Raw genomic sequence first — 26,047 nt, 5'->3', positions numbered from 1 at the left:
AGTATCCATAGGGCTCAACTCATCCTCTTCTTGAATCAGGAGAGACAGAAAAGGCCATTACAGGGAATGATTTATCCCCAAATGTCAGGAACCCAGAGCTGGAGAGGAGCAGCTCCAAGGAAGGACCCACAGCTCTACAGGGTTCAGACATTGTTTAGGTCAGAGATTTGAGGTGTCATTCGCTAAAATCCAGAGAGACAAATTCCATCCCTGAAGACAAAGCAGTGAAAAAGAACTTGTAAGGTTTGAGGTGAAGATTCTTATGGCAGAGACTGAAGTAAGCATGTATCCTGTGTGCTGTGGGAAACCCACAGCAGAGCTGTGCCCAGGTGGTGCAGGACACACCTGTGGCCCTGCAAACTCCACCCCTTTGCCATGGCTTAGTTAACCATGGATGGCACACAGCTCTGAAGGCAAGGGGACACAATATTTAGGAATGATTTTCTTGAAAAAGGAGTCTTTGCTTCCTTTTGTCAGGATCGGGATTAAATTGTGAGAAAGTATTTCATGTTGGGACTCAGATGTTCTACATCACTCTACATCAGGGTTCTGCAGCACTTCACTCTAACAAACTAAAAATGGAGCCCCATCTCTCTCCCTACAAGGCCTTTGAAGGATCAACTGTCCATTTAAGAAATGACACCTAAATTATTTTCACTTTTAACCCAATAACCAACCACCTGTGGCTGCAATGTGGAGTTTTTATCCAATTACACAAAACCACCCAAACCCATGGAGAAGAAGGTGAAGAAGAAGGACCAGTCTCTACCCCAAAACCTCCATCTTGCTTTATCTCTATTATTGTATTCTAAACCCTTAAACTCAAAGTTTTCCACCCTGTGGTATCACACACTTCTATTCAAACTCCACACCCGCAATCCCAGTTCTGTCATTCCATTTTGGAAGCTTCTCCACGGCCTCAAGTCAATGCAGTGTTCTCCTGGGGGTCAGTGCCTGGCAGCACAGAAAGTCTGGAATTCTCAGCAGCCAGGGTTCCAACAATACGATGCCAACCACACTGTGATCCCTGATGGAGAATGGTTCAGAGATTCCCAGTCTAGTGGCAATCCAGCTGGGCATGGAAGCAAAATCTGTAGGATGACACAAACTCTATTTCTCCCAGCTCCATGAGAGCCACAATACCAAGGGAATATCCCTGCTCATCTGCTATTAATATTATGTCTAGGGTTCAATTTGGATGGCATTTGAATCCCTCTTTCCAGGAATTCTTCACCAGAAAAAACATTGTTGTACTGTTTTCCTCCTCAGGCAGAGCATCTAGGTAAATACAGCCTGGCTGTGTAATAAAGTGGGATGAGAAAGAAACATCCTGGAGGCTTTTCCAAGAAATGTCGTGGTTCATTCATTTGAGGTTTGTCCTGTCTGCAGCTGTGTCTAGCAAAAAACCTTTCCTTAAATTATTCCAAGGCGGTTTGACTGTGACACCTTTCTTTCCCCTTGCTAAGCTGATCCTGAATTTTTCCAATGGCAATGCACTTCCAGGCTTTCAGCCTCACTGATATGAATTCACAGTAGGTCAGCATCAGCCATTTTAGCTCCAGCTGCTCCATTTAAGGAAAAGATTCTTTATGGAGCCAGAAGCTTGGTTTATGCCTGGAAAATGAAAATTTTGGTCATTATCACCAACAGAATTCTTTCAACCCAACTTCAGACCTCCACAATGATTGTGTTAATAGGCAAAGCACAAAAATGGGCATGTATCATACAACCTTCTCAGCAGAAGGTGGATGCAAAAATAGGGCAAGTGGAACTTCTGTAAGTATTTGTGTCAGGGACTTCCAAGTTCTGTTTTTGACCTTGACTATAAATGCAGTTTCAGTATCTAGCACTGATAAAGATCTCTTTACTTTATAAACCCATATTGAGGTGGTATGAATTCATCCACTCACTCTATCAGGTGAACAAACTTTTAGAATCCTAGAATGGTTTGGGTTGGAAGGGACCTTGAAGTTCATCCAGTTCCCACCCCCTGCTATGGGGACACCTTCCACTATCCCAAACTGCTCAAATCCCCATCCTACCTGGCTTTGAACACTTTCAGGGATCCAGGGATTGCCACAGCTGCTCTGGGCACCCTGTGCCAGGGCCTCACCACCCTCACAGGGAAGAATTTCCTCCCAATATTTAATCTAAATCTCCCCTTTTTCACTTTAAACTATTCCCCCTTTCCCAAAAACATCTAAAAAGTACGACGATAAAGTCAGAGAAATTCACCAAAGAGTTAAAAAATGAATCAATGCTTGGAACACAGAGATAAGAGAAGTACTTTTCCTTGCATTTGCCTGAGAAAAACCAAAGTTTGATCACAGCTTGGGTCCCAAAGGGTGCACAGGAGACTTGTTCAGACAAAGGCTCTACAGAATGGATACAGAAATAAGCACAGACCCCGTGTCTGTCATCACATGCCCCTGGCTTCTCCCTTGAACTTCCTCCTTGTTCCTACCAGCTCCAATATGAACTTAGTAGAAGTCACATGGATAAATCCCTCAGTGCCCAAAAAAAGCATCTTTGACCAAGGGGAGATGTATCCATAGATATCAAAGCTATCTAGGTCTGTATTCTACTTTAAAAGGAGCCACAGAGAAAACTTTCAGGTTGTAGAGACATTTTCTTATCTATGCCCTTCCAACTCTAGGAATTCATCAGCTTGGATTCAATCCTAGTCCTGTTGTTCTTGGGCACAGCTGCTTCAGTAAGGGAGACACAGTGAAGTAATGTCTTCCCAGTGGTGCCAGGGGAAATAACAACAGATAATTCAAAGGCTCTGAAAGAACAAGAGGCTGATGAGGCACTCAATAAAAAATGTGAAACTGAAAAAAAAACCTGCTCCATCATCTTTGTGTGATGGAAACATAATTCAAAATCTCTCCTTGCATCACAACACTGCTTCCTAGTTACCATCTCCTACCCCCTGGTGCCCTTACCAGTTGCTTTCCTGTTGATTTACAGGGTAACTTTTAACAAGGATTCAATGTGATTCCTTGCAGGAACCATCACATCCCTTCAAATCCTTCTTTCCTTTCAATTCTTTGACATGCCTGGGAATGTTGCTTCCTCTCTACATTTTTCAGAGGAAGGACAGGAGGAGTGGGACTGGAAAACAACAGATGATGGAGTTGTGAAGTTAAAGATTGGTTTGACAGTGAGTCATGAACCACATAATCACCAACGAGGCCTCATCACTTCTTCTACTCAAATTCTTGTGCTGAGTTCACTTTTGTCACCCCTTGGCTCATTCCAGGTTAGAGCATTTTAAGCACTTTGAACACTAAATTGTAAACACAAATCTGCAAATCACTCAAGGAACTCTCCCATGACTTGAGAGAGAGACACACTCAAGGAACAAATCTGGAATATCTGGATCCAACAGTGGAAAGCAAGACAGGGAAAAGGCTGGGAAAAGTACTTTACGCCAATCTATGGTTCTCCATTTCATCAGCAGGGTTCTTTCCATCACAATGCAGATTTTTGGGGTAATCCAGACCTCCAGCATGACCTACTCAATATAGGACAGAAGCTGAAGACAGAATCTAAAGGTGGGATATTTCTGATCAAATGTAGACACCTAAATGTGATTATTTAGAGCTGACACCGTCAGCCTTTATTCCATGTGTCCAGAGAGAAAAAATAGACATCATCTAACCTCTGTTGAGGATGAAATTAATTATGTCTCAGGCTCTGCCTGGTAGACATCCAGAGCTACAAACTGAGGAAGGTGACTTGCCCATTGGTAGTGCAGATGCAATTGCAGGTATCAACATTTAATTAGATAAATCCCTTGCTAAATACACCTAACCCAGGAAACTGTCATTAATTCTGAGTAACTCCTGTGTCAGTCTTTCCTAGCCCCAGGGTTGGGAACAGGTCAGAAGAGTCTGGATGGGAGAAATATAAATAAAAATGGGTTGCATATGGATCAGCAGTGAGATTTATCAGTTCTGATCTGGCAGAAAACACCTGGAGGGCTGGTGAGAGCTAGAAGAGGGTCCAGCACAAACTGGGGCAGACAAAGACACAAGCTAAAGGTGGGATATTTCTGATCAAATGTAGACACCTAAATGTGATTATTTAGAGCTGACACCGTCAGCCTTTATTCCATGTGTCCAGAGAGAAAAAATAGACATCATCTAACCTCTGTTGAGGATGAAATTAATTATGTCTCAGGCTCTGCCTGGTAGACATCCAGAGCTACAAACTGAGGAAGGTGACTTGCCCATTGGTAGTGCAGATGCAATTGCAGGTATCAACATTTAATTAGATAAATCCCTTGCTAAATACACCTAACCCAGGAAACTGTCATTAATTCTGAGTAACTCCTGTGTCAGTCTTTCCTAGCCCCAGGGTTGGGAACAGGTCAGAAGAGTCTGGATGGGAGAAATATAAATAAAAATGGGTTGCATATGGATCAGCAGTGAGATTTATCAGTTCTGATCTGGCAGAAAACACCTGGAGGGCTGGTGAGAGCTAGAAGAGGGTCCAGCACAAACTGGGGCAGCTCCACAGTAGGACAGGGATAAAAACTCAAACCAAGGAAATTGGAAACACTGATGTAAGAAATAGCCTGGCACCACTGCCTGGGGAAGTTGAGTATGAAGTAATCACTGCTCTCCTTCCTCTCTCGTCTGCCTCTGGCTTTCATTACTCCCCTTTATCAGTTTATTCCTCCTCCGGAGCAAGGGAGTCAGATTCTGGGTCCTGCTGAGATTTCATTTCCTTCAAATTCTCTTTTCCATTCAGGCTGTTAGTGATGACTGAACGGGAATGGACACATAGGGTCAGTGCATGCCCCCTATTTCTTCTCATATAAAGTTTTCTAAAGAATTTAAAGTATTTAAGAGGAAGAATCCATCATAAAACTAATGGAAAAAAAAATAAACCAAACAGAAAATCTCAAGGCAATCATTGCCTCTGAAGCATTAAAGGCATGGCCCAGCAGCAGAAGGAGAGGAAACTGCTGTGAAGAATAAAGAAATAATGAGCAGAACATCTGGGCATGAGAGGTAGAGTGGGAGAGAGAGGAGGAAACATCAGAAACCCCATTTGGTCGATGTTTGTGTTCACTGAACACAGCAAGGGGGTAAAGCAAAGGCAGCAGAGCTGAATTCCTGCAAAATGTAGGAACCAGAAGTTGTTGTTCCTCTCTTGCAACCCAAGGATGGGGCTTCCCATGCAGAGAATCACCAGCACAGAAAACAAAGTCCCTAAAGAGCAGAGACTTTACCACTGGCACATTTTGCACCAGGGTGGCACCTTGGAGAAGCACCCTAATATTTTATAATATTGTTCTAGATACTGTAGAAATACAGACTACAAGGACTGTTCATGCCCCAGACTCTCTTTGTGTCACCTGCCATAATAGGTGGATTTTTCTTTAAAGTCAGAGTAACTTGACCATCTTCACAAGAACATACAGACTTCCTAAAAGTTCATGATCCCATCTCAGACCTTGCAGCTCCACTGAGGAGAAATAAACTCTCAAAAATTTTATACATTGAATTTGTCTATGGGAATTTTCATACAGGAATAGTCAAAGAGGTAATTTGTTCAGAGGTGCTTCTCCTCTGAATAAACAGAATTTTGTTCACCAGTCAGGAGGTGAACAAAAAAAAAAAAAAAATTCCCTTCTTTCAGCTCTTCCTGACAAGCAAGGGAGTTATTCTCTATATTTCTCTTTCTTTGAAAGAAAGCTGATAACATTTTTCCACTGTCATCATTCAGTCTTAGTGCTGAATATAAAAAAAAAATATGGGGCAATTTTCATTTTTCCCAAATAAAAAAAAAAAAATGTGTGCAGCAGGAGAAATTCAAGAGGAATCAACACTCTGCACTTATGACTGCTTAATTTCTGGAGGGTTACTGCATCTCCAGGGAGTTTTGTGGTGAAACATCTCCCACAAATTCAACCAGTAAGGAAATGGTAGAATTTTGCTGATATCCTCTAATTAAGGAGATCAAGATTTGTTGAGAATGAGGATGCAGGATCTGGCTTGAAATAAGTATCATGAAATAATGAAAGGTGAGTCAAAGGTCAGGACTTAGAGTGAAATGCTGTAGACCCAGAGGTGAAATGAAATACATTTAAAACGTGTCTACAAAAAATTTTAAAAAAAAATTAAAATGCAGAGAAAAAGGCCAGCAAGCAGGATCCATGGAATGAAAGGGCTTTCAAACAAGAAATACACCAGAATCCTCCAGTGGAAGATTCATCTCATGGAGGGAATAAGTTTTTTGTTTTACTCTAAGCCACGTCAGCTGTGGAACTCGTTGCCACAGGATGTGGGGAACAACTAAAAGATGCTCAATAAGCCTGGGAAAATCTTCCCAGTGATTCAGCCTGCAAATACTGGGGGAGCAGAACAGGGAGCAGCTGGGTTCTGCTCGGAGTGAGAGCCTGAAAGGATCCAGTCCCTTCCTGCCTGAGTGGGTGATACAATTTCATCACATTGAGATGCAAAAGCCTTTTCCAATGGCTCTGGGCTTCCTCCATCCCTGAGCTGTGTCCTTTCCATTTGGAACAGGCAGGAAGAGGAGCTCTGTGTGAATAGTCCCCAGCTGTCAGGGTTATTCTGGATTTGGGTGATAAAGAAATAAAAGCTGGCTCGTGAAATGGTCTCTTCTCACCTGGGGAGTTCTATGAATTCCTGAATCCAAGCAATAGCCATTGCATAAAGCATAAGGAATAGGTCTCATGATCAGCTTCCAGCACCATTCTGAGGGTAGGAGGCAAGAAAAAGGCTTTTTCCCCCTTTTTTCCTTGCTCATGCCACTTCTGGACCAGGGAAAAGTTGGGAAGCTCTTCTGTAGAGCACAAAGAGGGTGTCAAAAACACATCCCTGGGGGTGGAATGAACTGCCCGGGGTACACTGAGCTTTCCTCACTTCCACCACACCCCACAGTTCCTCTGCCCAGAGCTGGGCAGCAGAACAGAAATGAATTTATGCGTGAGAAGAATAGCAGGACCCTGATGGAAGCCCTCCTCTCTGGTGGAAATACTCCCAGCAGCTAAAATGCAGGAATGGGCTGCTTTAGAGGACACTGACAACACAGACACCTGCACTCTGACCTCCTGTGCTCCTGCACTAAAATGTGCTGTGAGGAAAAGGGGAGACAAAGCTCCCCTCTTTTATCACACACAACGTGTTTTATCAGCTTTTCTCTGCGGTTTTATCAATTCCAGTCACAGCAGAAGCAGTTTGGACAGGGCTCAGTAAATGGACCCTGATTTCCAATTAGTTTCTTTGTCATTCTTTGCCCTTCTGTGCTTGGTGCTGGCCACAGGCAGCTCCTGCTGCAGCCAGGAGGAAATAGGACAGGATATTAAACTATAAATTTCTTTGCTCGCTGCCTCAGTTTCTTATCTCAGCAAAAGCACGAGTATCCTTCATCAAGATTACAGACACCACAAGGATAATCCCTGCAAAGGGCCTCAGATCATGTGAGAGGTACCCAAATTATTGCTGAGGTGAGGAAGGAAAATGAGCTGCTGCTCCAGAGCAGCTCTTTGTGTCACACCCTGTCCCCAAAGCTGCTGTCATAAAGGCAAAAATCATCCAGGCATCCTTTCTTTTTAATCTACTCCTTTTTTTTTATTATTAGTTTTGCAGACATATTGTAACCTTAAGCAAAGAAACAAATTCCTGACCTCTGATAATAACCAGGAATGGTTCTTATGCACCCCCACTGATTGAATTTTTAGTTTTAATTTCCCCAAGCTCATTCAGCAGCAGTGATGCTCCACTCACCACAAAGTGTCTGCTTTGACAGAGCTGAAAACCCCTCCAGGCATCCCAGGGAATGGTGAAAACCACTTTAAATGGTCAGCTCAAGGTGCAGGGACTGAAACTCACCCGGAGAAGAGTCATTGAGAGGGTTCAGGGCTGTGGCCCTCCGGATCTTCTCCAGACAAGTCTCTTGCTCCTTTTTAATGATGCAGTTGGAATGGGTAGCTGCAACCTGAAATACGGGGGAAAACGAGTAAATAAAAAACCCAGTTACAGAAATAAATCAGTTACTGAGGTGAAGTGCCAGTAAGTTTTAAGAACCCATTGCAAGAAAAAAAGAAAAAAGAAGAAATCAGGAAGTGTCAGTAAGTTTTAAGAACCCATTGCAAGAAAAAAAGAAAAAAGAAGAAAGAAAAATATCATTTACTTTTGAGAAATAAACTGTAACAAACTTCATTTTCTTTCCCTTTTTTCTTCTTTACTTTTACTACTTTTTTTTTTTCCCTAGCAGATCTAAGGCCTAATTCAGTAATTAAAATTTTCATAAATTATTTGGGAGTTTTATATTGTTCTTCCTGTCAAAATGTGATTTCTAATATTTTTTTTTTTTATTTTACTGAATTCCTTCTTCACATAAAGCTGAACAAGGGTGTCTCTAAATAAATAAATAAATAAATATAAATAAAATAAAAATAATTTAAAGAAGAATTGGGAATAAATGTTGGCTTGGCTTGATCTTCCACCAGTTTCTTATGAGTTTTTGCACAATTCATTAAAATCTCTCTGGAATCTAAACCAAATTAAAAGCTGTTTCTCTTATTCTGTCACCCTGTTAACTCCTCAGTGTTACCTTTATTTATTTCCAGAGAACTCAAGGCAAATTCTTTTGTCAAAAATAATGCAATGTCAAATAAATCAGGTTGACTTGATCCAAATATTTTCTTTTTTTTTTTCTGTTTTCTATCTTTAACTCTCTAGTACAGCCAAGTACAAGAAAAAAATTAAAGGGGGAAAAAAGGAAGGGAATAAAAAAATTCGTTTATGAGAGGAACATTGCAGCCAACACAATCCAGGCAATCCCAAAGCAGCAGCAAAATAAGGATGCGACCCATTTCTGGAAATCAATACAGGATTTCAATCCTATAGCAGACAGTGGCCAGGGAATATCAATTAAAGGAAAATAAAACCTCAGATTTCATGAGATCACTTTACAGGGGCATGGCTGAAGTTCAAATCCCACCCAGTGGAAAAGACCATGAAAATCAGTGCCCTGGCTGAGGGTGATTTGTTGGATTATTCCCTTTTTTGACCCAGAGCTGGGGCAACTGAGAGGTGTTTTTAAATCTTTTATTCCATTTTCATTGTCATGAGAAGGGTGAGACAATACAGATGTTATCATTCACACCATCACAATCAGAATTACAACTTGCAAATTAATATATATTTTTAAAACACTTTTAACATAAATGCATTCCCACAAGAATTACTAATACTTCACAACAAAAACACGACTTTCTAATTATAAACAAAGACAGTAATAAAATTCTTAGACTTTCAATTTTTCCAACTGTCATCTCAACAAATTATAATGAAGAGCTGATAATTTCAGCTCTTACTTACAAGACTCCAGTAATAATTCAACCAAATACAACAATAACTATTACTACTGCATTAGCAATAAATATAAATAAGCAAGTTATATACCAAAAAATACCTTGTAAAAACGTTAACCCAATACCTAATGTCCTTTAGATGAAATGTAGCAGCAATCAACAAACAAATCTAACAGACATTCCAACACACTTTAGTAAAACAATTCATATTACAAGTATACTAAACACAAAACCAAACATCACTATAATTTCTCAATAAATTAAAATTTAGTAACACACAAAATACTCTCTCAAAAAATTTAAAAAGCTACCTTATATCTACAACAAAAATTTTCATAATTACTGTTACAAATCCCTCAAAAAAACCCAACAAGCATCCACCCCTTTATAATACAAAACCCCATCACAATAATAAAAAAAAGTATTATCCCAATTTAAAAAAAGTGAATTTTTAATAAAAGCTATAATAACTATAATACTGTGGTTCACTGGAACACTCTTGTTATTTTATTTTCCATCCCATTTCCTTCACTCTTGACTCCTTTATCTGCTAAGCAAACAGGGACAGAAATCCCCGAATTTAATAAACTCTGGGTTCTTTTGGAGCCCCATGTGTACAGTTCAGCTTTCCTTCCCTCACATGCCAGGGAATGAACAGTTTGGATCAGGGATGCATCACCCAACAAAACCTGAGAGCAAATCTCGTGGTGAAATCCTTTCAGCAGCTGAAGTGGCTTATAAAAAACAGGGAGAGGAACTTCTGCACAGGCAGATAGCCACAGGAGAAGGGGAATGGTTTTAAAATAAAAGAGGGGAGATTCAGATCAAGACTTAGGGAGGAATTGTTCACGGTGAGGGTGGGAACCTGGCACAGGGGCCCAGAGAAGCTGTGGCTGCCCCTGGATCCCTGGAATTGCCCAAGGCCAGGCTGGATGGGGCTTGGAGCAGCCTGGGATAGTGGAAGGTGTCCCTGCCCATGGCAGGGGGTGGAATAAGATTTATCTGCAAGATCCTTTCTAACCCACACAGTTCAGTGACTCTCTAATAATCCAGTTTGATGGTGCTTGTGTTGTGCTTTTGTTTGTGTGATGATGCTCTGAACCATCTGCACACTTTTTCTTTTTGTTTTTTTTTGGAAATGTTAAAAGCCACCACTGCTATTTCAAGGACGGAGAGGGTTTCCTGATCAACTCTCCTGGAAAGTTTTCCTCACCATTTGTAGGAACTCATAATGCTGCACAGTTTCATCAACTCCAAGATCCCAGTAATAAATTTCAGCCTTTTTCCCCCAGGGGACACACCAGGCACAACCATATTAGATTTGTTTGTCTTCAAAACAAACACAGTTCTGTTTTAAGGGCTCCCAAGTGCCTGGAAAAGATAAATTGTCACAGATCTCCAGGATCTCCCAAGAACAGAAGGGCTTTTGCTATATCATCCCCTAAGCATCCCCAAAGATAGAGAAAACTGCACTGGCTGACACGGCTGTTCTTAGAATATATTAAAAAAAATGGAAATAGCAAGAAAAACAGAGTTCTGCTGTTAGTGAAGGTTCACCCTCCACAGTTGCCCAGGCCTGGAGCATCCAGGGGTTGTCTCAACACACAAATGTGGCAGTTCCTATGCAGTTCACCAGGCACAGACAAGAAAATTGATAATTTTGTAATAATAGTTATTATTATTACTATTGTTAACAATAATAATAATAATAATAATGCATTGTCTATGCAAGCAGGATGTGACTAAAAAGGAAATATTTCTTCACACACTTCCTGTTAACTTGCAGAACTCTTCAGCTTGAAATTGTGAATGATCAGTGCCACACATAGATGGATATATTTGTCCAAAGTCCATCAAATGATGGAGGCTAGTGAGACACCAGAACAGATTATTCCAGGTTATCCAGCTGCCCCTGGATCCCTGGAAGTGTCCAAGGCCAGGCTGGACAGGGCTTGGAGCAATCTGGGATAGTGGAAGTTGTCCCTGCCATGGCAGGGGTGGAACTGGATGAGCTTTCAGGTCGCTTCCAACCCAAACCATGCTATGATTGAACTCTAGATTAAGAAACCCACCATGCCCCTGTTCTCAGACAGATTTGATAAGAAAATTTCGGTTCAATCTACAGTAAAAAGACAAAAAAAGTGTGATTTATCCTTACTTTCTTTTGGTATCTTCTTTGCTAGAGGTGAATAAAAGTCAGGACATGACTTATTGTAAAGAAAGCCAAGGGTTTAAAGCTCAGACTTTAATGTTCTCCTTGCAGACTGGCACATCTAGTCAGAGGTCTCTAACTGATTAAATTTAGTCAACTGGATCCCAGGAAGTTTGGCTTAGGAGGCTCAGGTGTGGACAGAGAGAGCCACGTGCTTCTCCTGTCCCTGCAGCTTTCCTCCAGATTCACTCTGAGGAACATTTCTGCCACATTTTCTGACATGACTTCCCATCACCATCTTTGTGCCATTTCATAGCACTCCATCAACAGGTTTAAAAAAATTAATTCTGGGGAACGTGGAAACCAAACCAAACTTGGAAAGGAAAGGAGGAAGCATCAACCTCGGTGTCAGAGGAGAGAACAGGAGCTGCCTGCCATCCCTGCTGACAAGCAATTCCGTATCTGGAAAAATCAAAAAGGCTTGAATTGTTCATAACAAAAGACATTATTATTGCTGCTTTAATTGAAGGGATGGCACCACAAAAAACCTATTTATTGCCCAGATAAATATCAGTCTCAGAGGCCGTGAGATTTTAGAGGAGAAAGCAGTCAGCCATAGTAGTCACAAGTTCTCTGTTACAAGACAATGTAGAACTTTCTAACCCAATGGACAGTTTATTTTGCTTTTCTAACCCATCACCTTAATTTTGCTGCACTGCAGATAATTTCATCTAATGGGATGCTATCACACTTACATGAGCTTCTATTACAGCCTCTGAACTCTTATACACCCACATTACTACATTATAAACCCTTCACCATCTTAATACATTTTTTAACTTACTGAAGGCATATTGTTACTTACAACTACAGAAACATAAGTTTATGATTTTCCTGCTTTATGTCTGTGTACTGTATTTTTATATTAATCCAAGCTTCTTATAAGACTGCAAATCAAACCCTCCCATGCCTGTGGAAGTTTCTGTTTTTCCATTCCCACAAAAAGGTTTGTCTGTTGAATGCAGAGATGCTTCAATGTCATCACATTTTCCTGAAAGGATCCAGGGGTTTGATGTTTCTCCACTGGCCATGGAGTGGCAGAACCTTTAATCTGCCAAGTCAGGCTTCAGCAAGCGAAGGCAGAGCCCGATTCCAATGGCAGTGCAAGCCTGAGCTCCAGGCTTTGAGATCCCATTTCTTCTGCCTCGAGGACATTTGCAATTTCCTGTGCTCAGCAGAGACAGCCTGGTCTCAGTTTCCCAGAAGAGATCAGTGATATGTGCAGTTAAAGAATGTTTTGACACGTACCAGAAAAAATCAAGAATCCAAGTCGATAGTGCATGAAATTCACAGGTCTTTGAAAAATTTATTACTCTCAATGAAGTGAAAGACTCTGACTCACATCAGTTTAGAAAATGTGTATATTCACTTAGATACAGAGACAGTAAAAGACAGTCAATATCTGTTTGTTTCTGAGAGAACACAAGAAGCTGGCAGGACATATAGAGGTACAGCAAATTCAGAGCTGTCATTTCCCTCACGTGGTTTTTATTAAGGTGGCCACCACAAATATAAACTGGTATGTGCTTTGTGCAAATTCCAGTACTTAACTCTTTGTTGTTCCCTTAACTTATGGTAAAATTAATAACAATCATGTTATATTACAACTTACGTATTTACAATAAATCTGGTAGATAGAATTATATTTTTCATATATATTTATATAATATAGATTTGGTCTATATAATTTTATATACACACCAACCATGCAGAACAGTCCAGCCAAAGAAACCTGAACTGTCTTTGACTACATTCAGTTATTCACAAAACACCATTTTTCTCATTTTGCTCATTTGATCTGATGGCCTCAGGTCAAAGTCAGTGTTCTCTTGGGGGTCAGAGTCTGTCACCACAGAAAGTCTAAAATTCTCAGCAACCAGGTCTGACTACATTCAGTTATTCAAAAAACATAATTTTGCTCATTTTGTTCTCAGTAAGAATATTCACAACTGCTATAAATCTTGATTTCTCTACATGAGTTTACTCAGAACTGAGATGTCCCCAGCATGCCTGAGAACCTTCAGGATAAAAAAATCTGCTTTGAAGTCTTAGTGATGATGTGATGGTGAGATGGGAATTCACTTGGCATTTCTATAAAGACCAGATCAAACATGGCAATTCAGTACCACTAGCTGTTCTTTCCTCTTCTGCATTTTTGTGTTAAGTCTGTAAAGTCCTGGTTTTTTTTTCCTTTTTTTTTTTTTTTTTTTTTTTGTTAAATGTGATGATGTGATGGTGAGATGGGAATTCACTTGGCATTTCTATAAAGACCAGATCAAACATGGCAATTCAGTACCACTAGCTGTTCTTTTCTCTTCTGCATTTTTTTGTTAAGTTTGTAAAGACCTTGTTTTTTTTTCCTTTTTTTTTTTTTTTTTTTAGGTAAATGGGAACATTTCTACTCAATTCAGGATATGCCATATCAGGCACTGTGGCAATGAGAGGGGTAATGAGGGGACAGATAAGAATCAAAAACAACAGCAAATCTTCATTAAATCTTTCATGGTCATGGTTTTACATCAACACAAAGATGAATTAGAGTGTGATTCAACTTTTGCCTAAGTGTTATTCCCAAAATAATGCAAGAGAGGAGTTTAATCCACAAGGTAGATGAGATCACTCACTTCAAGCTGAATTACACACATTTTACTAATTCTATTATGACTTCCAGTATTGAAAAGTTAGCTTCAAAAAATGACAAATTGTTCCGCGAGCATTGCCAAAAGAGGCTCACTTTGTCATGGAAACAACACCGTTGAGTCCCTGCTCCCACCAAGCAATGATTCAACTGGTCACACCAGGGCCAAGACTTGCAAAAAGCTCTGTTAAAAATAGAGGGGTTTGGGAAGGAGCTCTGACTATCTGGATATTTTTCCAGAACTGATTGCATCATTGCTGGGCCCCACAACACTGGCTTGGCAGCCCAACAGGTTGCTGTCCCCAGAAATGTCTCAGGTTTGCCACTTGATTGCGTTTTTTGCCTTCTTGTGCAAATGTGGGAATCCAAAAAATCAGAGGGTTTTGGGAAAGCTGCTAAAGGCAAGCCTCAGAGACAGCAGAACTGTGATTAGAGCTAAGCAGCAGCCGTAAGATTGGTCAGCAGAAAAATTATATAAGAAGTAGAAAAGTAGGGACAAATACAAAGGTCTGCATTAATGATCTATTAATGCATGTCTAGAATAACTCCCTAAGCTGCAGAAAAGTATATCTAGTGAGATATTAAGAAGTTCTAAGCTTAATAATGGAGCTCTGTGCATTGTTACAAGCAGGTATTGTATTCAAAATAAGTAAACACTGTTTAACTGAAGGTATGTGTGCTTATAGTGATTGGATGGAATTACTGTCAATATGCTTTTGCTTTGTGTGATTGGCCAAAAAATTTTTAAAGTGAGTTGTAACACTGAGTTCTTGGTCTGCTGCCTGGGATGTGAGCTGCTGGCATCTTCCCATTGTCACAACCATGGAATGAGAGTGGTGCTGGAAAATAAAACAGCTCGAGATGCATTCCTCAGCAGTCCCATCCCGTTCGTGATTTGTACATAAACCCAGCCAGTGATATGCAAATGGCATCCAAACTGCTGTGATTTCAGAACACTCCACACTGAGTGAAAGGGCAAAGCCCCTGGGAGCCCCTTCAACCCCAGCCACAAATGTACAATCTGCAGCAGAGCTTGGACACCACGCTTTAAACAAATTGTGCAGGGAAAAAAAAAAAAAAAAAAAAACACCAGCAGAACACACTGCCAGGAAAAGGCATTGATCCCTTTCTAAGTGGCTGAAAAATCAAGATCTGGGTACCTTCTGCCACTGCTGGAGAGATGCACATCCCACTGCAGGTTGGAAAATAGCAGCAGCACAATCAACAGCACCCTTCTCTCAGTGTATGCTTTCTAAAGTGAATGCTGGACAAAAGATGTTGTTACACAACATGGGGTAAGACTATTATGGAGTTTGCCTGAACTGGCTTTTTGTAGTATCATAGAATTATGGGATGGCTTGGGTTGGGAGGGACCTTAGAGATATTTTCCTAATTTTCCTGCCATGGGCAGGGACACCTTCCACCATCCCAGGGTGCTCCAAGCCCCATCCAACCTGGCCTTGGACACTTTCAGGGATCCAGGGGCAGCCACAGTTTCTCTGGGCACCTGTGCCAGGGCCTGCCCACCCTCACAGGGAACAATTCTTTCCCAATATTCAATCTAAACCTCCTCCCTTTTAGTTTGAAGCCATTTCCCTTTGTCCTGTCACCACGTGTTCTTGTAAATAACCTCTTTATAACTTTTTGCAAGCTCCCTTACTTTGGAAATCAGCTGTAAATGCACTCTGTGAGTGTTGTGAAACATTCTCAGGATAGCTGAGGACTTCCATGGGAAGTGTCATCTTGGATTGAACCATCATATCCCTTCACCCTATCTCTAATAGCAGGGGATGCTTCTCAAAACCTTGTACTGGCAGGATGAACCACTCACTGGAAAAGCGATTAAAAATCCTGCTAGACATAATGTGCTTGAGGTGAAACTAAGGCTTTAATAGCCCTTCTGATTGCTGATTTTATATTGCATAAAAATGGCTTTCTCCAGCAATTCCTGGGAATTTCCTCTCCAAAGATAAAATCCTGAAGTACAACTTCCAGTTTGGATCTTTCCTTCATTCCTCAGAGGCCAGCGTCAGTCTGAAATGCTGATAACCTCCTGCCAGCATTGCAATTCCCACTTATTTTTCAAATTGTGCAAAAGAAAGGGAATTTAGGTGTTCAAATCGGGGTCTCTACTCCCTTACCAAACTTTATGGGCAGATTCTCACCACTTTGAGAGCTTTTAGCTTGGAGCAAGATTGGGTTGCATGGCCTCACTGCAGGATATCAGGGCTGCAGGACTCGCAAATATCACTGACAATCTCTTCCAAGGACATTTTCCAGCTCCTGACACAGGTTGTGACACGGCAGAGCTGTTGGCAAGAGAACAGCCCAGTGTGGATCCAGGGTTTGGCCAAGTCTCTGTCACAGCAAGAGATTTCCTGGATTGGGTTACAGGCAAGTCATGCATATGTAAATTGCTGGAATTTGTGACTGACAAAGGAGGAAAAATTATGACTATTTTTTTCCTCTGTGTTCCTACTACTCCAGCCTCAGGTAACCATTTCAGATTTAGCACAGAAGTTCAGATCAATCAATCAATAAAAATGACTGGAGAGGAAGCTGGAGGGTGGGATCTGTGTTTTTTAACACATTGTGCCTGGCTGTGAAATGAGGATTTCTATCAGCATAAATCTGGGATGAGATTTTCAGAGTCAGCTGAACACCTGAAACGAGGGAGCTGAAATAGAAACACTTTAATTTCTGAGCAATCTGGGACACACTGTCCATATAATCTGAGGAACTGCTGATGTGGAGGGGTAAACCTGTAGGTGACAATAATGTTGATTTTTCAGCTCCCAGATTTTCTCTGTTAAATCAATCTGCTGTCTGGGCAAAACTACTGGTTACTCTGAACCCTGAAATTGCCACATAAACTGTGAATAAGGTGATCCTTAAGAAGGTCCTGGACCATCATTTTTACAGCTATATTTTATGCCAGCAACAGCAACAGCTGGAAAGGCATCTTCTCCTCTATTTTCTCCAGAGGATTTTCAGGAAAAGCACACCTTTTTCACTATTTAGGCAGCACTGGCAATACAGGAATGCCCCCTGTTTAAAGCAGAGTCTGTATCAGCTACCAGAGCAACCCAAAGTCAATAGGATGTAAAAGATAACCTAGAGCTTTACCCTTCTCTTCCTGGTCTACATATTTTATGTTGAAAGCTTCAGTCTCTCCCACTCTTTGCCTCCACCCAGGCATCCCTGTCTCTGGTGGCTTTCCCTGATTGATGTCAAATATCACATGTGCCTTCCAGGGAGAACCATGGAAGTGCAGGATAATTCAGGTTGGAAGGGACCTCCAGAAGAATCCAGCTCAAGCTTCCACTGGAAGCAGGGGCAGCAATGGAATTGGTTAATTCCAATTCGCCAATATGGATTTAATTGGGTTTTTTCCACCTGCATTTTGGAAAACTCTGAAGAAGTTTTGAAGACTGCACATCTTTGGTGGAACTAACCCCAGTGCTCACTTATTCTCAGAGTAAAAAGGATTCTCTCCAACATGAACTTCCCTTGTTTGAGGTTACACCAACATTCTGTTGTTTACACCAACATTCTGCTGTTCTCCTGCCACACATCTCCCTTGTTTGAGGTTACATCAACATTCTGCTGTTCTCCTGCCACACATCACGATGAGAACCCTGGCTCTTTCCTCCTGATGCTCTCCTCATAAATACCACAAGGCTTCTATAAGGTTGACCCTTAATTTTCTCTCCTTCCACCTGGAAAAAAGCTAAATTTCCTCATCCTCTCCTCCCAGGCAATCTCAGTGTCCCTCCTTTGAACTTGCTACAGCTGACTCATGTATTGAGGAGCCTAAAACTGGATTTAATATTCTACAAGTAGTAGATTTAGATGAGATATTTGAAAAAAAATCTCCTGTGAGGGTGGGCAGGCCCTGGCACAGGGTGCCCAGAGAAGCTGTGGCTGCCCCTGGATCCCTGGAAGTGCCCAAGGCCAGGCTGGATGGGGCTTGGAGCCCTGGGACAGTGGAAGGTGTCCCTGCCATGACAGAGGTGGGATGGGATGATCTTTAAGTTCCCCTCTGACCCACACCATTCTGTGATTCTATGATGTACAAGTGATCCATCAAGTGCTGAGTAGATGGGGACAAACATTTCCTTGTACCTACTGCCTTTGCTCTTAATCCAGCCCAGGACACTACTGGCCTTCTCTGCTTTCCTCAGCACCCGTGCAAAGTGTGCAGGCTCAAGGCTCCCAGAATTTCTTGAGCATTTTTTTCACACTGCAAAGAACTCTTGAGGACTTTCACTGAGGGAATCTGTGCTGACATCAGGGCTCTCTCACTGAGAAGCTTTCAGCAGCTCTGCAGCTGTCGTGCTGCTGGATGCCGCGTTCATTTGCAAAGCAAGCTCTTGGCGTTACTTGTTATTATTTGTCCGTTTATACTTCAGCACATTTAAACAAAACCCTGAAGAGAAAAGGTCCCCGACAGGAAATTTGTTTTGTAGAGGCTCCCAGCAAGTTCAGGAGCCCCATCTGAGTCACACTTGGAACAGGAACGCGTTGATGAACAGCTACGGGAGGCTGCAGAAACACTTTCTGCACACACATACCCTGCCCAGGGGAGGAAGCTTTAATTAATCTGCTAATTAAATTAAAGCTATTTGCCCTCAGCTAGCACACACACTCTTCCCTTTCCCTCCTCCCTGCAGGCAGCTCCAGTGAGTGCCTCGTGCTGCAGCTCTTACTCCAGTATTCCCCAGAGGGGCTCTGGGAATGGGGAGACCACTGGAGAAGGAAGGTAAAAAGCTCATTACAGCAGTAATTGGGAGTGCTTGAGCTTATTCTCAAATTCCCTCCTTCTCCTTTCAGTGCTCAGAGACACTGGGTTGGGTATTGTGCTGAAGTGGAGGATGAAAAACAAATCACAACTGGAAAAATCCCAAAGCAATCAAATATTTGTACAAAAGGTTGTGCTTAGTGTTGTTTTCTCAGCTAGCCTTTATTTCCCCTTCTTGTTTCTGGAAGGTTTCATCACTATTTTGCTGTAAAAACTCAAGGAGGTGAATAAAGTACATTTTTTCTGAAAACTGAATAGAGTTTCAGAACACCAGTGTGAAGTTCAGCTAAAGGGATCAGAAAGGAAAAGATGGGGCATCCACAGCTTCTCTGGGCATCCTGTGCCAGCACCTCACCACCCTCACAGGGAAGAATTTCTTCCTTTTATCCCGTCTAAACCTGCCCTCTGTTAGTTTGAATCCATTTCCTCTTGTTCTATCACTACAAACCCTTGTCAAAAGTCTCTCTCCAGCTCTCTTAGAGGCCCCATGAGGTGGCATTCAAGTAATCTGGTTTAAGGGTAAGGAAATTTTTTACTTTGAGTTTTAAAAGGTGATGTAATCTCCTCCATGCACAAACAAAACCCTAAAAACAAACAAACAAACAAACAAACAAAAACCCCAAAACAAATAGAGAAAAAAGAGAAAAAAATGAGGAAGAAAAAAAGTTGAGATATATTAAGACACTCCTGCAGGATGACAAATGATATTGAAACAACTGAATTTCCCACAAAACAGAGAACTCCAAATTCCATCCACCGTGGTCCCTCAGTCTGAGTTTATACCACACAGAGTGTGAATAATGCCACTTTTATTAGATGATCTAGCAAAGCAGAGATCCTGCTTTCTGGCTTGTCTGCCTACTGACAGCCACCTTATCTCTGTTTTTAGGGCTGTCCCATGGCTGTGCTGCTGAGGAGCATCAGGAAACTCCTCTCACAGCCAGTTAATGCTTTGGACAGTTGGTTTTGATCAATATTTATGACTTAAGTTATCAGGGTGAAAAAAAAGAGAGAAGGAGACTTGCAGTGCCAGTGTTTGTGTCAGTGTTTGTGTCCTTCTGGTAACAAAAATGGGATCCCAAGGTGAATTGAGTGGCTTCAGATCCAGCTCTGGTGGATCCCATCCCCATCTTCCTTTTTGGAAACTCTGATTTGTGCATCATTCTTTCACCTTCAGCACCCCAGACTGTATGGACCTGATACCTCAGGTTTTAGAGTTTATATTTTCAGATTCTGTGCTGCTTTAGTGTGTGGGTCTGAGCTTCACATCAGGGCATTATGAGCTCTGTGCACAGAGCAGGGAGACAAAACAATTCCTGCTCCAGCTGGGCACCAAGGACAAATGATCCAAATCTCAGCCCAAGAGCACAAACCCCGTGGGCTGGAGAGAGAAAAACAAGCAGGATGGGAGTGCAGGGGCTGAGCTGGAATTGGACACTGAACTGCATTGTGCACATGGAGCAGAGCTGATCCCAGGGAGAGACCCCGTGAGCGCTCGTGCATTTTGGGACCATTTGGGTTCATCTTGGGTGCAGCCCTGGCTGGGCTCTTGTGCTGCCCAAGGTGGATCCATGGAGGAGATCCTTTGAATCAATCCCTGCTTTATTCTTTAGCTCTGTCCAGCCTCTGTTCTAGGTCAGCCTGCACAAGGCATCAGGCCAGTGGAAGCAATGGGCACAGGGTTGAGCACCAGCATTTAAACATCTGGAAAGAGTTCTTGAACAGAAACATTTCAATGCAATTGTCAAGAAACAAAACCTCTGATGGTGCACAGCAGCATCCTGACAGTGAATAACCAAGCTCTGGGCAGATAAATCCCTGCCAGAGGAGTGATCAGTTCCACCAACACAATTCCCCCCCAGTGCAGCAGAAGGGATTTGGTATGTTTGTAATTCATTGTTGTTTAACCACATGCAGCATTTCTGTCTTGGGCATCTGTATGCTTAAAATGACAATTTGATGTCATTTATAATGATGATTTGGACACCACTGAGATTAGGAAGACACATTACCTGTTTTATAGTATTTAACTCATTAAATGTTTCAGTGTCTCCATTAATGCATATTAACAAATAATGACTTTCAGTGGGAGATTTGGCCTTTGTCGTTAACCCTATAACCTACATTATAATAATATTATTTCTATTTTATATATATATTTTCAGAGCCTGAGAACATCCATCTCTGAATTAGGATCATGCCTCATGATCTGGATGCAGCACAAATGTGCCCCTCTCAAGGACATGCAGTGAACAGGGGATGAAAAATAACTTTGGACCTCGATTCCCCATCCCTGATGTTTCAAAGGAACAATAAAGCCACACAATTCTTTTAGAGATGCTATAAAAGAGTGGCCCGGACTCACAGTCAGCAGGGACCTGTGCATTAGCCATAATAAAACCAAAATAAGCAGTAATTAATTAGTGACATTTTCACAGGAGCTTGAGAGACAGGAAAACACAATCACACCCAGTTCCTTTCTTCAGTCACAAGAGCTGAACTGCAGAACATCTCAGACAAGGTGTGACAATTAGAGGGCTTTTCTTTTTACACATTATGAAAAATTCAGTCACATCACCCTCAATTCCTTTTCTGAGGAGTTGAGAACAGCTGATATAGGAGGAGAGAAGAGATGGAACAGCAAATGACCAAAAAAAAAACCAGACGAAACCTCTGGTCCACATCACAGCCTTGGCAGAATATCCAGAAATGTTTCCTATTAACAGCTGGAGCCTTCCTATACCCTGGAAAATCTTCCCTGGTTGAAGTCGACCCTGAACACTCCTGATTTTTTTTTTTTTAATTTTATTCACATTGCTATGGGATGAGATCCTCAAAAGTTGAAGTTTTGGAAGGATAACCTAATGTATAAAAATCTGGACTAGCATGGAACAACATATTTGAGAGCAGTTCTTGCTGCAGCTGTGTTATACATCCAGCTCACTCTTTCTTTCCAAATTTTTTCCTTTTCTTTTTACCTTTTCCTAACATTTTATGAGTTAATATAATTATTTACTATTGCTGTATCAAGAATACTCTGCCATTACAAACTGCAACTCAAAGTTCTTATGAACCGTGGTGTAAAATTGCAACTTATTACTTAATCCTGAAAAGATTGCATTTCCTATCCACGTGTGATTCTTTATCTGAATGCTTTACTTCACATGGTGTCAGGATAGGAACATAAAAGGTGTGCCAAAATGAATTTATCACCCGTGCACTGCTCATGAGGCTTCCTTAGGAAGCCCTACACAACATTTCCTGAGCTGAACCTCTAAGAGGTATCAAAAAGTTCAGAAATGAAAAAAAAAAAAAAAACAGAACATTACAAAACAGCACTGCAGAATTACTAGAAACCACACCAAACCCAACCCAGTGCCAGATTGCACAACCACCCTCAAATCCCTGTTTCACTCTTATACCACTGCGGGGTGGGGTTTGATTTAAGGAGGGACAACATGCAGGGATTGAGATGGTTTGGTGTTGCCACCAGATCTCCCCCTTAAAGGGTGACTTCACTCCAAACAAACCAGCAGGGCTTGGCTGCCTTTCAGACCCCGACAGATAAGCCACAGGTCCCGCTGTCAGAGCCTTGTCATGACCCAGATTCTGCTCCAGCATCTTCTGCCTTTTGTGCCACACTGAAATCTCCTCAGAAAAGGGATATGTTGCTAAATAACAGAATAACAGGATGGGTTTTGTTAACCTGGCAGCACAAGTCATGCTGTTCTTGACTGTTACAGCAGTTAATCTGCATTTCACAAGAAGAATAAGGAAAAAATTAATAATAATGAAAAATAAAAAGTTTTTTTTTTTCATAGTAAATTAATGAAAAGACATTTCTGAAGTGTTGGCAGGTACAGGGACATTGTGGATGCAGAGCTGGTGGCACAGGGGCTTTGCCCAGGGTAGCAGAAGCCTCAGCTGTGCTGTTTGCAGCTGACTGCAATGCACAGCCTTTGAAAATCAGAACCTTTTTACATATTTAAACAAGAGACAATTTTTCTTCTTCAAGTAAGGGAAAAAAAATAGGGTTTAGAGCCAAAGTATAAATGGCTGCAGCTCTACATGACAGATAAGAAGTGCTGGCTGATATATTCAAGCATCTCTTCCTAAATTTAATGTGCTAAAGGTGAGAAGTGTCAATAAGTTGGCACCCTGGAAAAGAGGTGAGAGTTCTGCTGGGGTTTTTGTGCATGCCATATCAGTGGGGTCCCTGACTGTCAACTAAGAGAGCCCAATCTTACGTGTTTGAGCTTGAAAATGCCAGATCCTACTTCTTGTGTGACATGGAATTACAGAATATCCTCAGTTGGAAGGGACACACAAGGATCACTGAGTCCAGCTGCTGGACCTGCACAGGACACCCCAAAAATCCCACCAGGTAAGAGAATTGTCCAAAAATTTCTTGAGCTCTGCTGGGCTTGGTGCCACCACAACTTCTCTAAGAAACCTGTTCCAGTGCCTGACAAACCTCTGGGAGGAAGAAACTTTTCCTGATATCCAACCCCATCATAACCTCACTGATCCTGGCTCTGGAATGCTCAGCCACCCTTGATTCCCACATCCCTTGGTGTGTCTTGACCTATTCCCCACCCCAGCAGCACAAGCCAAATTCTGCTTCTTTCTCAGTGGTGGCTGCTGAGAGCCACACAAAAAAAAAAAGCAATCCAACCTCAGAACACCTCCCCTGCCTGGCAGGACAGCCCTGAGTTTGTACTTGTGTCTTGTTCTCAGTAAACCAAAACCTCAGAAAAGGTTGTCGCTCAGTTTCTGCTGGATTTCCCTAAATAAATTCCTGCCCAGGACCTGAAGTGCCCAGAATTTCTCAGTTATTGACCTTTACCAGCTTCATCTTCACCTCCCTGCTCATATCCAGGTGCTAATTTCTCTTCTGCTGATGAATTTCAGAAAGAAATTACTGATGAGTTACCGAAAAAAAACTCAGTTAAACCATGCCCATTAATTTTACTTCTCAGGGAGCTCAGGTACAGGCTGGGACAGCAGGGAATGTTCACCTGGAGAAGAGATGGATCCAGGGAGAGCTCAGAGCCTTTCCAGGGCCTAAAGGGGCTCCAGGAGAGCTGGAGAGGGACTGGGGACAAGGCATGGAGGACACAGGGGGATGATTTTAACCTGTCAGAGGGCAGGATTAGGTGGGATATTGGGAAGAAATTCTTCCCTGGGAGGGTGGTGAGGTCCTGGCACAGCATGCCCAGAGCAGCTGTGGCTGCCTCTGGATCCCTGGAAGTGTCCAAGGCCAGGTTGGATGGGGCTTGGAGCAGCCTGGGTCAGTGGAAGGTGTCCCTGCCCATTTCAGGGGTGGAATAGGATGATTTAAGTTCCCTTCCAACCCAAATCATTCCATAATTCTCTGATTCTCTGATTTTTTTGATAATTGTCCATCACAGAACCAGACACGTGCAATGGAATAAAGACATGCAGAGCACTTCTTCTCCACTTATTTCTGAATTTCTATGTGATGAAAAAAAGATTATATATATATATATATATACCAAAGTCCCTGAAATTGTAAGGTTAAAATTGTGGTAATGTTCTAATCTATTCAGATTGAAGCTAATAGAAGGAAGAAAGTTTCATTTTCCAGGGAAAATGACAGGATCAGAAATGGGAGCAGCTCTTTTGGCTGCTCTGATTTCCCTGCTCTCAGAAGAAAACATTAACACATGTAAATACTCTCTGTGTAATCCATGCTGAAGAGAGAAACAGAACAGGGATTCCTCTGCCAGGTGAGCAAATTGCTGTCATACTTCAGCTAAACAAAGAATTGAAAGCAAAACTGGTGGAACCTCTTTTATATTGTCCCTCATGGATTATTCTGGGTGACTCCAATATGTTAACTCATTTATTTGATCCTCAGGGTTACTGTGTTCAGAATTTCTACATTACACCATTGATAACAGATAAACATTTCACATTTTCACACATGGAAGAAAAATCACAAAGTTCTGAATAATACAAGCAATGCCCCAAAAGCAGTACTGAAAACAGAATTTTCTCTAGATTAATGTTATTCCTGTCAAACATCCCTGTACACATCTCTGTCAAACTCCCTTTGTTCTTCCTTGCAGTACATTAAATATGATTGAATTTTTCCCCACTTTCAGCAGCTATTTTACAATGGCTTCTGCCATCTTTGCAGCTGGTTGGTGTTTGGGTTTTTTTCCCAAATTTTCCCTTTGCAGGCAGCACCATGTAGAGGGGAGCTGCCCTCAGTACAAGATGAGCTGCCCTTAAATACTGATTGTCATTCCCAAGGCATCATTTTGGATTTTGTTAACAGAGGTGTAGCAAAAAATCCAGGGATACAAAAGGGAAAAGAAGTTTCATTTCTATCTTTTTATTCCCTAAGTGAAATAAGCTAAGATGCAGAATTCATGTTATCACCAGAAGGTGAAAACCAATGGAAAATAAGCTTTATTATTTTTTGTCCCCATCTTCTGCTTTAATTCACAGAAAAAAAAATCCTTAAATATTAAAACAGAATCAGCAAACAGCTGGATAAATAGAACAAACAAACTGCTGTGGAGAAAGAAAAAGTATCAATGCAAAAGTGAAGGCATTGCTTTGCAGCAACACCCAGGGTGTCCCCAAGCTGCTCTGCCATGTGCTATCCATGGACATGGGTTTTGGGGGATGGAATAATTTAGATACCAGGTCATGTGCAAGGAAATGTGTGGGGAAAAGCAGAAAAATAGAGATGTGCAATGAAATAATGACCTGAGGTCATCAGATCCAACCAATGACATATTTTAAGGGTTTGAGCTACAAAAGAGATGGAATACACAACCCAACATTCCCTTTTTTTTTCCTTAAATTTCATTTCAGGATACTGAAGATACAAAGCTCAGAATGTCTGAGAGCTCCTTACCCCTGGACAAAAGGGCCCCACCACATTAACATGGAAGAATTTCTTCCTAATATCTCATTTAATCTCCTCTCTTTGAGTTTAAAGCCATCAACCCTTGTCCTGAGATGAGCTCCAGTCTGGACACTCTTCTGTCTAACAGGTTTATTGAG

The 26,047-nt window shown here is 41.6% G+C and overlaps 1 protein-coding gene across 1 annotated transcript in view; it reads right to left on the bottom strand.

Moving 5' to 3' along the window:
- ADCYAP1R1 (ADCYAP receptor type I) overlaps nt 1-26,047 on the bottom strand; it is a 145,513-nt gene that overhangs the window by 78,928 nt on the left and 40,538 nt on the right. Inside the window, exon 3 of the mRNA XM_041408592.1 lies at nt 7,869-7,974. Coding sequence (XP_041264526.1) covers nt 7,869-7,974 — 106 coding nt within the window. The remainder of the gene's footprint in view (nt 1-7,868; nt 7,975-26,047) is intronic.

This window comes from Onychostruthus taczanowskii, unplaced genomic scaffold (genome assembly GCF_017590055.1).
Source record: "Onychostruthus taczanowskii isolate IOZ18803 unplaced genomic scaffold, ASM1759005v1 scaffold3, whole genome shotgun sequence".
Taxonomy (NCBI): domain Eukaryota; kingdom Metazoa; phylum Chordata; class Aves; order Passeriformes; family Passeridae; genus Onychostruthus; species Onychostruthus taczanowskii.
The sequence above is the reverse complement of the archived record's forward strand: the minus strand, read 5'-3'. Positions and strand labels throughout refer to the sequence as shown.